Here is a 15721-nt window from a genome sequence, read left to right as displayed (position 1 = left end):
TAATCTAAGTAATTTCAGATGAAAGAGGAGATTCTAAGCTTTACAATGGTAGGTCATTTCTCTATTGTATTTGTGATTAAGTTATGATAAATCATCGATAAATCTCGGTTTCGTGTTTTGTGGGACGCACTATATAACAATCGATCACACAATCTTTAATAATAAGCGTCTACATTAAACATTTTCGGTTTTTACACTTTCACAATTCAGCACATGCTGCTATTCTGAAATTAAACACTATTTCTAAGAATTTAGAACAATTCGTTCCTTGTACCATATTTGTAATGAACTAGGCCTAGACCCTAATGCCTTTTCAGAATCATAAGAAACTGCTAACCCTCGCAGGAGAACAAGAATTTGTTCTTCTCATACCTATATATAAAATAATCGTCCAAAACATCGGTTCACTGGTTCATTGAGAGGCGCAAAGTGACAAAATAATTACCCCATATGGTTTTCTCCAGGTTAAATTGTATAACGTGCATCCCAAAATACCTGTACGCGTTCTTTGGAACGGTCTCCCAAACAGTTCTGAGCAGTTTGACTTAGAGAAGTGGTCAGACTAGCAGTGCCATCATTATCACCATAAGAAAACGGTCCTCCTCCTATTAAAAAAAAAAAGTAATGAATAGATCAGTTCGCAGTTACCTCATGAGTAAGTTTGTACAATACTACTGTTCCCCTCTTTCATTGGTAGCGGCAAATTTTAAGGCAAACTATTATGTAAGCTAGCTTGGCTTACCATGATGCACTGATTGCATAGATCAGGTGACTAGAATAGCTAATCAATGAAGACTTTATGAAGGTATTTCTTGCATTTCTACTTAGAATGCATTCGCATGTTGCTCAGAGTTGGTGCTTATCTCATTGAATATTATATCGCCATGCCATTCGAGTACAAATAACCTTCTACTGGTCATGCGCACAACGGAACTACGAACTGGCGATTATTGAAAAATGTAAGTTTGTATATTAATATGTTCGTCAGGATACGACATGAAAGTACTCTTTTAATAACTTTCTATTTCCCCCTCTGATTCCTCTCTTTTTACTGACACACACACGCCCCCACACCCTTCCTCATGCTTCACTTTTTTCACACACACACACACACCCTCACGCACCCTACTCCATCACACACACCCGGCCTTTCACGCACAAGCACACCCACATTCACTTACGCACCCACATCCACATACGCGGCTCACACATACACACACACGTACCGCCTCACGTGCGCGCACACGCATACTGTCATCCACATTTGACACTAATTTTGACCCCGATATCCCCTCCCCATCCTGAACAAAGTATGATTGATATTTTCTGGGAAGTTCGCATTGCATTTTCGCACAAATAAATTGTCAAGTAAAATAGCTTAGCGTTCGTTGGATCCGTCCGACTGTTCTGTGCTCTGCGCTGGTTCTGACTCAAGTCGCCAGACCGAACGTCAAGCTACTACGAGTGACGTCATATTTTGCCACTACGCATGCCCGAAAGCTTGCTCTCACGTCGTCCCCCGATTCTGACAACGGGAGTTGGGGGAAATTTCCCTGATTCTACGTTGCGGTGAAAACGACAACGTGAGTGCGATTTCTTCGATCTTTACTTGTCCAAACAATCAAATTAGGTTGGTTTATTTTGTTTTTTCTACTTCTTGCATCATAAAATATTTTGTTGGGAGGGCTCTAGATATGAATCAATCACCATGCGATCATATTTTTCATGAAATCGTTTCTTAGATCATGTGAATTGGAGTGAAAGTTTTCATTTCCATGATAGCGTAAGTCATGTTTCCCAGCGGAAATCGACGAGGCTGGCCGCCGTGGCTGCCGGGCAGCACGTCGGCTGAGTAGCCTATAGCCAATATACTTTTAGCTATCGGTGCAACGCAGGTATTTCGTTCATGAACATTGTTAGGATTGAATTTTGTGTTTATGGGTATTTTAAAGAAAATACTTGACCCTGTAGGCTTAGTATTTTCTTAGCCTGCAGCAATTATATCCCGATTGAGGAGTTTGCCTTGCCTGCAGTAACAGGAAGAAGAAGAAGAACTACTTTAACTTACTTAGGCCTAACAAAATTTAGTATTTTAAAGAAATATCTCTAGCTCTGTGTAAGTTCAGCCTGCGCCGGCTCCTGATGTTCGCCATTTCGGATGGATTCAGCGTATACGATGTAAATTTGGTCACCTGATCTGAACACTTAGTCACGTGATATCGTCGAGGGCCCCGTAGTGAAAATCGAAAGCGCTTCTGCGAGAGAACGAACGAGGTCTGCACAACCTCGATACGCACCAGTTAACTCGTAGTAGCTAACGTTCGGTGTGCGGGTAGAAAGCTCCATATTATCTACAACATCGAGCGGATCCCACGGATGGAGGTGCACGACGGGTTGTAATCAGCAGGGGCCGCAGAACGGTTTTGAAAGTGGGGGGGGGGGGCTGAGCCGAAAGTGTGGGGGCTGACCATGTAAATAAATCACAATCAGATGGTCATTTTTACGTTTTTGTACACTATTTTTCCGTGGGGCTTTAGGTTGCTTTTATACTAAAAAATTGCATAGGCTATGTGTTCGACAACCAATCATTGACGTACTTGAAAACTGTGCCCTGACCAACAAAGAATTTGGTCTCATCCAATGCGAACTGAAACATTGACAAGCGCCGTCGAAATCGTTCCTTCCTACATAATTATGGCCGCGCGTTCCGCATGAGCTCGGGATTAGCAATGAAAAAAGCCGTTTCCAAACTCGTCTTCAATGGCTTCTTTCTCTGTTCGGCCGGGGGACTTAGGTTTTTTTTCTCTGCTTCCTTCTGATCCCTCCCTTTCCTTTCCCTTTTCCCTATCTCACCCTATCCCCTATAATGACAGCAAGGATTCGATGATAGCAGGCGTATATTGATAGTCGTATAAACTGTACTTTTATATACGTACCTGTTTCCAGAGATACTGTATTTAATTCACCGTAAGCGTCATCTCCTATAGCCACTGTGTTGACCCTCACCCCTTCCGCCAGTAAAGTCGGTCTTACAATGTGGGTACCAAAATCGCTGTCTTTTCCATCAGTCATCAATAAAATGTCTGATCCAGCAATGTCTCCTGACGGATGTTCTCGCAACACCTGCAATAATTGCAATTTGCAATGCAAATTTATTAGATAATAATAATAACAACAACGGAATAATTTACTACGATATTTCTGACCATCTACCAATCTTTACGATATGCCGAGATTATAAACATTTACATAAACCACACAATAAAGGAAAAGTCACCCGGCGAAAAGAAACTAAACATAACATAGATGCTCTTAAAACTGATTTGAGTGCAGATGGCTGGGAAGACGTTTTTAGAGAAGATAATGTTAACAGATCATATGATATATTTCTAAATAAACTTCTTCATTACTATGACAAAAATATACCTCTGACGAGAATCAACCCAAGTAAAAAGAAGAATAAACAACCATGGATCACCCAAGGTATAATTAAATCAATATTCACTCGTAATCGATTATATAAGATATCGCTTAAATCTCCCACTCAAGAACATGTACACAAATACAAAAAATATCGAAATAGATTAACATCAATAATCCGTCTAGCTCGTAAATCGTATTTTTCTAACAAAATAGAAAACAACAAAGATAATAACAAAACACTGTGGAACACAGTCAATGAAATGTTAGGTAAAAAAATGCATGATCTTAATAATGTTGATTTCCTTCTAAACGGGCATAAAACGCAAGATCCTTCTGAAATTGCTAATGCATTCAATTTTTTTTTCACCAATGTTGGCCCTGACCTCTAAAATAGTAACTAATGCAAACGACTTTACAAAATATTTAGACAACCACACTGAACATTCCTTATTTTTAAATCCCACTAATGTTTATGAAATTTTAGAAATAGTTCGATCATTGAAACCTACTAAATCTAGTGGTCATGACGGTATCAGTGTACATTTACTTAAACAAATAATTCATTTTGTGGCTTCTCCACTTTCACATATATTCAATTTATCTCTCACAAATGGAATTTTCCCGGATCAACTAAAAATTGCAAAAATAATTCCCATATACAAAAAAGAAGACCCTTGCCAAATCGCCAACTACCGCCCTATTTCATTATTAACCAAGCATATCTAAAATACTTGAAAAAATAATTTACAAACGACTATATTCTTTTTTGGACACAAATAAATTATTAATTCCTAATCAATACGGTTTCAGGTCAAATCATTCAACTGACTATGCAATTTTACAACTATACGACAAAATAACAGATTCAATTAAAAAAAAAGAGCACACTGTCGGGGTTTTCATGGATCTATCGAAAGCATTCGATACTATCGATCATCATATACTATTGAATAAATTAAAAACATATGGAATCAGAGGGATTGTTTTATCATTGTTTAAAGATTATCTATACAATAGATATCAATATGTTTATTTTAACTCTAAATCTTCTGAAGTTTGTAATGTAAAGTGTGGAGTACCACAGGGTTCTATCTTAGGCCCTTTGTTATTTTTAATTTATATGAATGATATAATCAATGCTTCACCCTTACTTACTTTTGTTCTTTTCGCAGATGATACCAATGTATTTTTTTCACACAGTAACTTAGACACGCTTGTAGCAGTACTCAATAATGAATTAAATAAATTGTCCATGTGGTTTAAATCAAATAAACTCTCCTTAAACATTAACAAAACAAATTTCATGTACTTTAAACACATCAATTCTAAGCATATATTTCGTGGCTCCATTAACATTGATAACATCCATCTTGCTGAAAAACAAGAAACGAAATTCTTAGGCGTATTAATTGACTCTAATTTAACTTGGAATAGCCACATTCGTTATATTAGCACACTTGTTGCCAGAGGTATTGGCATACTATTCAAACTGAAATATTGTCTTTCCCAAAGATCACTATTTATGCTTTACAATTCTTTTATTTTGTCACATATATCATATTGCAACATATTGTGGGGGTAATTGCAACAAAACAAAAATAGACTCAATTCTACGCCTCCAAAAGAAAGCACTACGCATTTGCTCCCACTCGCAATTTTTAGCACATACTGATCCTATTTTTCGGAATCTGAAAACATTAACAATTCATGATATTCATACTTTCCAAACTGCCATTTTCATGTACAAGTTCTCAACTAAATCTATACCTACACCCTTTCAAGATATTTTTGTTTACAACAGCAACATTCATTCATATCCTACACGCCACTCATCCAACATCCACCTCACAAACCCGATAACAATATTAGCACATAAAACGATCAGACATCATGGCCCAGACATCTGGAATGATTTGCCCAATGATATTAAACTCACTGCATCTATATTTTCTTTTAAAGCTTCATTAAAAAAAATTCCTGCCAAAAAAAAAAAAATATTTCCGTTGAAACATTGCAATGAGTACACAAATTACATCACTTTCGCAATTTTCTGCCAGTGGCGTAATATGCGGGGGGATTTCACCGGCGGATTACACCGGGAAAATTAAAAACAACGGGAAAAAGAGAAAAGGGAGAAAAAGAGAAAGGGAAAGGGAAAAAGAAAGAACCTAAATAGGGAAAATGGAAGGAAAGCGGGAAAAGGAAGGAAAAAAGGACATGTGAGGAAGTACAAAATATCCTGAAATACTAATACATTAGCATGATTAGCAAGAGGGATATAAAATCAAAATATATGACTCAATGGCACGGGCAAGAATGGCGGGAAAATGAGAGAAAGAGACAAAAAAAAAACGGAAAATGACGGTAGGGCCAGAAGCTAAATTGGAAAATCAGAATATGAAGAAAAGGGACAAGAAACACAAAAAAGAACTTAATAACACGACCGGGCTGCCGAGGAATGAAAAAAATGTTTACTTTGGCTAAATTTTCAAAGCTGCTATCACATAATTATAACATAATTTAATTTCAAAATCATTCTAAAACGCCAAATTTTTCTTGCTTGCTTCGCTCGCTGGCGACTTTCCAAATTTTACCACATAATCATTTGCTACGTTGTGCTACCTCAAAGTATTTTGTTTGCTATCCGCAACAGCAATGAAGTAAATATGTGTTGTGTATGTACCCGCGATTTGATAAAAAGTGGCAATCTGCAATATTTAAAGATATCACGAGGTTCCGGGGGCTCCGCCCCAGACAAGTGACGTCATCAAGGGGGAGGCACGGGGGACATTTGCCTCCAGTGAATTAGCCCCCCCCCCCACTTGCTCCCCCCCCCCCGAAATTTTGAAGAAAAAAAATGCATAGTAAATGTTGTCATTGGCATCCTACTAAATCTGTAAAGTATACAGTAGTCCAAAACAACTTTTTCGTTCTTTAAATTTTGAAAATTTTCTCATCCATTCTTGTCACTAACATAAAACTTTCAGGTCATTATACAAAATTCAAAATTCAAAATTCGCTCGCGCTACGGGGTCGCAATATAACTGTTGATTGAGAGAAGTAAATTATCTGTTGACATAGGGCTTAAAAATCCAATGTTTAAGTCAATATGCTTCTCGCGATTAGAGTTTTCATTATTCGTTTTAGTATTTAGTGTTCATAATTTTCATAAATCAAACATTTTCAACTCGCGCTACGCGCTCGCATCAATTGTTTAGTAAGATAGCCATCCAGTTCATGATTACAAAAAGTGCTTAGAACATCCAATTATCATCTCAAGATATCAAAAATTTTCAGCTCACGCTTCGCGCTCGCATACGCAAATAGCTAGTCCTTAACAGGTCCCTTTTCAAGTCAGTAGGGTCTACATTAAAAAGAATTAATAAGCTCGCGCTTCTCGCTCGATTTTGTGAAATAGGCAAATTATTTGTGTGTTGCCCCCCCCCAAAAAAAAAATATTCTTTTGCCTCCCCTAGGTTAAAACTGAGAACAAAAAAAGAAACGATGAAAGAAAAGGGAAAGAAAGATGTAAGATATGATGTTATTTTCTGAATACCATGTCAAAATTAATCTCAAAGTTAGATTCTCGTGAAAAGGTGATTTTTTTTCTTGTTCGCTTCGCTTGCTCGGGACTTATATTAAGCAACTTTTTGCCGCGCGCGCCATGCTGTGCCCCCTCTTTTTTATACTTATCACGCATTGAGCTTCGTCCTAATGCCCGGGCACAATCATAAAAATCCCTGTTCATACCATTATGACCGGGAAATGTTTGGCACTTGCCCCGTTACGCCCCTGTTTTCTGTCTCCCCCACCTGTTAGCCAGTATTTAAGAACTAAAGTATAATTAGAAGAATCAATTATGTGAGACTGGAATGGAAACAAAGTGACCCAAAAATGGTGATGGAATAGAAATCGAAAAGAAAAGAAATTTAAGACGAAGGAAACGAAAGAATGGGGAAAAACTAGAACAGAACAATAATAGTAAACAAAATTGACAACAACAACAACAAAATATATATACGAATAGTACCTGTAGTCCAGTCTCTAAGCCACATCCGATACATGTCCCGCCAGTGGCGACAAGATTCAAGCTGTCACGTAACGAAGATCTTTCGACCGGCGAAGAGACCTGTATCAATCGATGTATTATATCAGCGGTGTCGGTAAAACCAACGATACCAACCCATGTTCCTTCAGTGACTAAATCAATAAAAGCAGTGGATGCACTCATCGCTTTCGTGATTCGGTCATTCGTCTGAATAAGAGAAAATTAATTTTGAGGTTATGACATTGATTAAAAAACAGCTAGGTTCCGATAAATTTATGTACCTATTGAAACATATCCCGCAAACATTTTATATAGAACAATTAAAATTATAATTAAATCATTATTTTAGCCATTTCGGGGTGTTTTTTCCGCACGTGGCCTGTAGCGTAGGTGATCCGTGCCCCAAATTAAAACAAATTCAAAACAACACAAAAAGAGCAGAATTGTAAAGAAAATGATAAAAAGAATTAAAGCTGGCAAATGGGTAATAGAGTAAACATTTGATACATTTTAAGTAGGGGATGCCAGCTTGCAGCTCCTCTTTTTTCATCATCACTTTATTCAATATTCAAAATCAAACAAAGGAACATAGGAGAATACACAATAAAACGGAATTTAGCCCAGGTCATGAACTAATAAATTACATGCAGGGCAACATATGTAAATTACAGAAAAAACAAATCACAATATAAACAATTACAAGAAAGAAAAACATAACAAAATATAGAAGATCAAGTTTTGAGCAGAAAAAAATATATATATCTCATAAGTTTTGTGTATAATGCTACATAATAGATAACCTTAAAATGTAATTGTAATTTTTTGTTTGGGTATAAAGTTCAATGTAGAATGGCAAGACATTGCATTATGAATAAAAAGTGAGAGAGAGACAGAGATAAGAAAATAATCTATAAAGGAAGTCAAAACAAAAGAAGAAAAGCTGTCCCGTCGGAAAGAGTAAAATGAGAGGAACAATCCAGAGCAAGCCTCATCAGAATCGGCGACGAGATAAGCAAGCCATGGAAGCCCAGAGTCCCGCTGCACTCCCCATGCTTGGGGACCCCCAAACCGACCAACGCGCTCCAGAACCACAGACCCCGCCGACAACTCCCACCCGCTTCGCACACAAACCCTCGTATCCTCCCCACTATCCCTCATTTGGAAGAAAATGAAAAATCCGAAAATCCGTGCACAAAAACAAATGGAGAGCCGCCCACAAAGTCAGCTATTCCGAAGTACGTTCGCCAATCCGAGGACCCCCAGGGAGCACGACGAGACCCTCCAAACCTCCACAGCTCGCTCATCCAATAACCGACCCCGACAAAACAAGCCCCAGACCGCCCCTCCCACTCCACTCCCTCCGACAGGACCCCCTCCCTGTATTTTGGCTTCCTTTAAGTGAGCGGCAGCCGACACTACCATTGGGGCTCTTCCTTGGCTTTGTATATCACAAAGGAAGACACGATAGCGAGTTTGGATAACTCTCTGCTGAAGATTTTGAGAGAGATTGGCCTTTTGCAGAATGACAACAGTTCTTTTAACCTTGCAAAGTTGTCATTCGAAACAAAGCCACGCGAACCAATTTCAACTGGAAGAAAAAAACTTTGACATTTTCTTCTTTCGATGTCCGCGACCATTGCTTTTGTAGTTGTGTGCTTTGTCGATATTCGTTTCAAACGGAACAGACAATTCGAAAATTAGCATTTGGTTTCGTTGCTTAGAGACAATACAGAGATCGGGAATTAGGTCGGTTTGTGTGAACTCAACGGGAATCTGCCACGTGAACCAACGGGAGTGTCGAAGCCAAGATCACAATAAATTGCAATATCGTCAATACCAAATCCTCTCTCTATCCCGCTTGACACAATTGAGAGGTGTATCTACCTTGGTCTAGTTGCTAGGTTACCTTATTACATGTACCTTGGAAAGCCGTCTGGTTTACAAATATGCGATAATTAAATGTAATAACGTAGCCACTACATAGACGAGGTGACATTTTATTTCATTTATTTCACTTTCAACAAAATATAAATCAAATAAATACAATCATAACAAGTCAACATCATAAAAAAATATACCAATGTCATAAAATCAACTTGAGACGTACATGTTATAAGAAAGTTACATACAAAATAATCATATGTAAAGGATTTGTGATTTATAATTTGTGAAAATGGAGGATCCCACTAAAAGGCAAAGCTTGTACATTGTGGGCTCCTCAAAATATGACAAGCGAGAAATAAATTATATATATACAAATCAAAATAGAACCAGGACTTGTAGGTTGCTACAATTTCCAATTGAGAAAGCTTTTAGTACAATTGACACTTTAAACTAATTGGCCATGTGGCATTCAGCCGGTTGCCAAATACCAAACATGACTGAATACCTTGTAGTTTTTCTTTCTATGGAGTAACACGTATATTTCAAACTACATTTGAATAATCATGCTTAGCTCAATCCATGATGTAAAAAGCCCTGTTCTGGTTACGCCCAATGGACCTTCATCTGCTCATGCGCAAATTGTAATTATGAAATTGCTTATAAAACAATAATAATAATAATATAGAGCATTTCTAAAGCGCCAAATCCACATTGATTATGTGCTCAAGGCGCTGCGAAAAAAATAAGAGAAAAATTACATGTAGCAGGAAGGGACAAGGATAAAAGAAGCAGTCATGACAATGAAAGGAAACTACTGGAAGGCAATTTTAAACAAATGTGTTTTTAGAGCAATTTTGAAATTATTAGCAACATTTGGATTACTACGAATGGAATATGGCAACTGATTCCACAAGGATGGTCCAGTATGTGCAAATGACCGATCCCCCATGATTTCTTGGATTTAGGAACTGCAAGCAATTAAAGGACAAGTCCGCCGCAACGAAACATTATTATGAATAAAAAGAGAAAAATTCAACAAGCGAAACACTGAAAATTTCATCAAAATCCGATGTAATAAAAGAAATCTATAATATTTTTAATTTTCACTTAATTTTTGAATACCGGTCGGTATGCAAGTGAGGGGATTGATGACATCACTCACTTACTTCTTTTGTATTTTATTATATGAAATATTCAAATTTTCTCCTCATTTTCATGTGAAACAAAGTTTCATTCCTCACTGAATATGTAATTACAATTCAACATCCTATGGTTCAGTCAAATTGGTCCTTATTGTCAATTCTGTCAACAATGAAATGTTGTATAATTCAAACAATAAAAAAAGGAAATAGTGAGGGACATTATCTACACTCTCATTTGCATGTTAATGAGTTGGGTGCATAAAACTGTTTTGTGAAAAATATACTAAAAAACTTAAAATGTCATAACTTTCTTATTTTACATCCGATTTTGATGAAATTTACAGCGGTATGCTTGATTTATTTTTCTCAGTTGATTTAAATTAAGATTTCACTGAGGTGGACTTGACCTTTAACAAAAGTAGATGAATAAATTAACTTACACTCATGCTCCCCGAAGTATCAATGACTAAGACTATACGGCAATCATCACTACTTCGAGCTTGTGCCAGTGTAAACGATGGCATAATGTCAGCGTCACTCAATTCCCGAGGCGGCGAGTTGTTGTCTGTTAATACCAAATCAGAGCAATCATATCATTTAATTACCAGACCCGTAAAGCCGAAACAATGTAACCGCCATTACTCAATTTATTTTGCATGCATGCATTAGGGACATTGTCATTCGAAATAGTAAACTTCTTTATTTGATAATTCGACAATTCATTATGTTTATTGCATAGGGGAAGGCGGGGTAAGTTGTGACACTTTTTGCATTTTGCATGATAGAATTGATATGACTAATAGTATTGTAGAAATAATTACCTTGCATTTAAGTTTGATTCCTGGGAAATCTTTTTCACCTATGTACAACTTTCTACCCCCACACTGAAAGTCGTTGTGACCTTTGAAAAAAAAACGATGTCAAGTGGCACAACTTACCCCATCTGTGGGGTAAGTTGTGCCACCTTCTATAAGTTGAGCCACAAAAACTATGTACAAAATGTATGCGGGAAGAACCAGCATGTCAATTTTTTATTTAAAGTCTCTTCACTTGCTAATTCTCTATAAATACTAACATTCTCTAAAAGTAAAATAACTACCATTTAAATTTGCTCTTTTCTGCCTTCATATTTAAGGTTTGTTTGTTTGTTTTTATTTACATTACCATAAGAATTACCATGGCTCAACTTGCCCCATGTTTGCTGGCTCAACTTACCCCAGTCCGAACTTAATGCGATAATTTCGCATCCACAAATTTCTTATGCATCTATCATGTAAAAGACTGTGACAAGAATGAAGATCCATACCTGGACTGACAGTGTTGTTCTTATGTCTTTATCATATGTAAAGACGTGTCTGTGTAAAAAACACTTATCTATTTCACACCCTTTTTCACTTTTTTGGCTGAAATTTGTATTTTTCCCTCTAAAAAGTACTTTTTGTTCCAAAGTTGAAAACAATGTGGTGGGGTTAAGGGTTATGTAATGGGTCATCAATACATGACACTACCATAATGTCTGACTCATTCATTATTGGCCTCGGGGTGGTGGCTCAACTTGCCCCTATGCTCAACTTACCCCGCATTTCCCTACTACTTATGCATCTTCTCGGCTATTTCTAGAAATTTAAATTCTATTCATTTTGGCAATGATAATTCATTTATTATCAGGAGTATTTGTAGAAGTTGTAGAAGTAGTAGAAGTGGTGGTAAAAGTAGTAAAAAAAGGTTAAGATTATTATTGCTATTATCATCATTATCGTGCATTTAGTCTTGATTCTGTGTGCAGCTAAACAATCAATAATATATTTTCGCGCAAATTGATTGGCAACACAATGGCTGCTAGGTCACGCTTAGCTAGCATCTACTATTATTGAAAACCACATTTTTACTTTCGCAATATCGTGTTAAGCACTGACGAACGAAGAGCAATCCAATATTTCATTTGTTTTGGAAAAAAAAGCTTATAATTGGCAAAATGCATCGACGTATTAACTTTAATTCAATATTCTATTATTCATTGATATATGCATTTGTGCACACTATGTACATATTATACATGGTATCAAGTAGCAAAATGAGCCCAAAAATGTAAATTGAGGGGGTCTGTATATGACGTATGGGGCAATTTAATAAAATGCTCCAAGTAAGCGAAATGAGCAGCCCCAAAAATGACCTGTTTAATACTAAAATCGTACTTGTGATAGATTTTGACATAATATTCAGAAAATGATATTATACTTAACCTCTTATCTTCTCCTTTTCTTCCTTTTTTCTTGGTCGTGAAAATTTGGGGTTCCATGGCACCCCAAGCTGTATACCAGTGTTATCAAGCAAGCAAAAAGAAAGAAATAAAACACCTACACTATACCTTTAAAGTCTTCATGCTCCCTCATAACTTCCCATGCACTCCTTGATTCACAGAGACGATTGTGTTTGTTGGGTGCTTCTCTGTTGTGAAGGTTACCAGGATCGCTCTCATCTTTGTCGCAGAAGTTGCTTATCTAATAATAGAGTGGGGATAATATACATACATGAATATATATATATATATATATATACATAAATGTGATAAATTATACATGTACAACAGCTTTGGCAACTCTTGTATTTAAATGTGTTGTGAAAAAAATGAATGAAGAGAAAAATGGTAGGCGTAGCTTAAATCAACGTATCAAGCTATCTGCCCTTTGGAAAAATTGGTGATGCCGAAAAATGTATCTGCCGGGAATCTAACCCGGGCCACCAGCTTTGAACGCTGTTGCCTTAACCACTAGACCACAGAGACGGGTTAGTGGCTAGAGCGACCCCGATCCGATTGACCATCAGATCAACATATTTTCGACACCACCAATTAAAATTTATTTTGTCGGGTGTTGGTGAGTTTTGAACAATGACAAGCCGCCATGCCTTAGCTTAACAACAAATTTGTTTTCATGTAAAAGGGACTAAATCCATAATCCAAAAAATAATAAATAGAAAAGAATCATATACAATAAGAGTCATCTGCAGGATTTTTTTAATTGTCATTTTTGTTTGACAACTCTTAAACAAAGTGTAAGACCTTCCTAAAAGAAAACTTAGATTTGGGTGAAGTAAAATAAAATATTAGTTTATGAAGAATGAGCAAAACTGGCTTACGTTCCTTTTGTTTGTAAACTCGATTTCTTCCTCTTTATTATATCAAAGTTTTTTGTTTTCTTTTTGCTCTATTGTTGTTGAAATTTGAGCTATCGCAATCCAAGCTACTATTGAAATTTACCTCTTGAAAGTTTAGCATTCCATACATAATAGATCCAGTGGCAGATCCGGGATCTTTTGGTATTGCCATACACCCTTCTTCGTACCCATCGACTTCATTTCCCCCACATTTTCGATATTCAGAACCATCCTCATCTGATCTGATCAGTGCCCTAATCTCAAGTTCCTGGCTACATCTATAAGGGAAAATAGCCATCACAATTTTAGAAGAAGTCAGATTAAACATGTCTTGTTTTGTAAAAAAAAAATCACAATAGGACTACCTTTATTCATCATAATATCGTATGTAAATATAATTATCATTCTTAATATCATTCATATTACTTTTTTATCGATCATCACCGTTATGATTATTACCATTTTTTTTAGTTTTTATTATTATTGTTCTCACATTTTTCATCACCATTATTATTATTGTCATTATTATCATAATCATCATTATTATTATTTGTTAATATTATTATCATCATTATTATTATTATTGTAATCATTATTATTATGACCATCATCAAAATCAGATTTTTATTGTCATTGTTTATCATTATCATGAATGATTTTGAACATTGATTTTCTGCGCGCATGATGAATGCACGTGTTGTATATTTCATTTTGACAATTGAAAATATTTTTGTCACCTTGATGTTGATAATCTGCTGACAATATTACCCTTCATAAATCTAATTTCCATATAGCCCGGGTTATTATTTTTTTAATTAGATTCTACCCTCGTCAGATCTCGTCTGACAACAATAGCAAGTTTTCGCAACCGCGGCGGGGACCTACTCTACAACATCATCTACAAAGTCAATTCACAATGAACAGCTGAGAGTTCTTTGTCAAAAATCGGTGAACCGGGACAGATCGTAAGAGTTTCTGAGCTGAGGAAACTTGAATATTTAACATTTTTCCCCGAGTCAAGGACGAAACTGCCGTTTTGATTCACCAAGGTCGACAAAAAGAAGGGCTCTTGACAATAGAATTTCTATGTTGTAGAACCCGTCCCCGTCGCGATTGGGAAAAATACACAGCAAAAGCTGTGGTGTTAACCGGTGTACATAAAGGACCACACCAGTTATTTTACATCAGTGTTAAAATGACCTATAGGTGTACAACTCCTTAGGTTGTTGCATTTACACTCTTTGGTGTTATGTTCAATCTCTAGTGTGTAATTCTAACATCTCAGGGTGTGGTCCTCTATTAACATCAACTGGTGTCAGTTTTAACACCAAAGTTTTTTACAGTGTACCTTGCAATCGCCTCGAAATTCAGCATTCACGTCGTCAACGCCGTAACCTACACAATTACAAAATTAATTGTGAACAAGAATATGCATTTTATTCTAATTCAAGTAATTATGTAAAATTATCCATAATTGGCATTTTGTGGGGTTTTGCTTTTCTGCAAGCTCCCTATCCCCGGTATCAACGAATTGAAATACACGTCGCTCAAGCAAAGTACAATTCCAGTAAAGTGTTTGAACAAAGAACAGGTTTTTTCCAATTTAATGGAGGAGTCTTCCAAATGCATTTTGAATAATAAATGGCTCCTGAAACTTACGTCACGGGCTTGTATTTTTCATCCTTCATTGACTGGTAGAAATGAATTATGTCCTTCTGATCACCCACTGCATCCGGGTATTCATTGAATAATCCCCATCTGAGATGTCCCCATTCATGTACCAGCACGTTTCCTAGATTTAAAGGAAAGATGAAAATAAGACTGGTTTAAAAGATTCAACTCATCTAAGTTTTCCCGGATTATACATAAAGCAAACATCGCTATCTGGCTTAGAAATCTATTTAATAAGGAAACGTTTGAAAGCAATCCTAAAATGTTTATCATACGCCAGAATGCCTATTCGAACAACAACGATTAATTAAACTAATTCAGGCTTGATATTTATTTCATTACCATGTCTTTTTCGTGGTGTAATTAACACATGAAACAATATATGAGACCACACTAC

The 15721-nt window shown here is 36.5% G+C and overlaps 1 protein-coding gene across 1 annotated transcript in view; it reads right to left on the bottom strand.

Annotated features, from left to right (window-relative positions):
- Positions 1-15721, bottom strand: part of LOC129269139 (calcium-activated chloride channel regulator 1-like) — a 45150-nt gene that overhangs the window by 18024 nt on the left and 11405 nt on the right. Inside the window, exons 3-9 of the mRNA XM_064105374.1 lie at positions 15313-15445; positions 13757-13931; positions 12866-12998; positions 10938-11062; positions 7454-7678; positions 2937-3123; positions 496-605 (exon numbers count right to left, since the gene is read on the bottom strand). Of these exons, the coding sequence (XP_063961444.1) occupies positions 496-605; positions 2937-3123; positions 7454-7678; positions 10938-11062; positions 12866-12998; positions 13757-13931; positions 15313-15445 (1088 nt within the window). The remainder of the gene's footprint in view (positions 1-495; positions 606-2936; positions 3124-7453; positions 7679-10937; positions 11063-12865; positions 12999-13756; positions 13932-15312; positions 15446-15721) is intronic.

This window comes from Lytechinus pictus, chromosome 10 (assembly GCF_037042905.1).
Source record: "Lytechinus pictus isolate F3 Inbred chromosome 10, Lp3.0, whole genome shotgun sequence".
In the NCBI taxonomy this organism is placed as follows: Eukaryota; Metazoa; Echinodermata; class Echinoidea; order Temnopleuroida; family Toxopneustidae; genus Lytechinus; species Lytechinus pictus.
The sequence above is the reverse complement of the archived record's forward strand: the minus strand, read 5'-3'. Positions and strand labels throughout refer to the sequence as shown.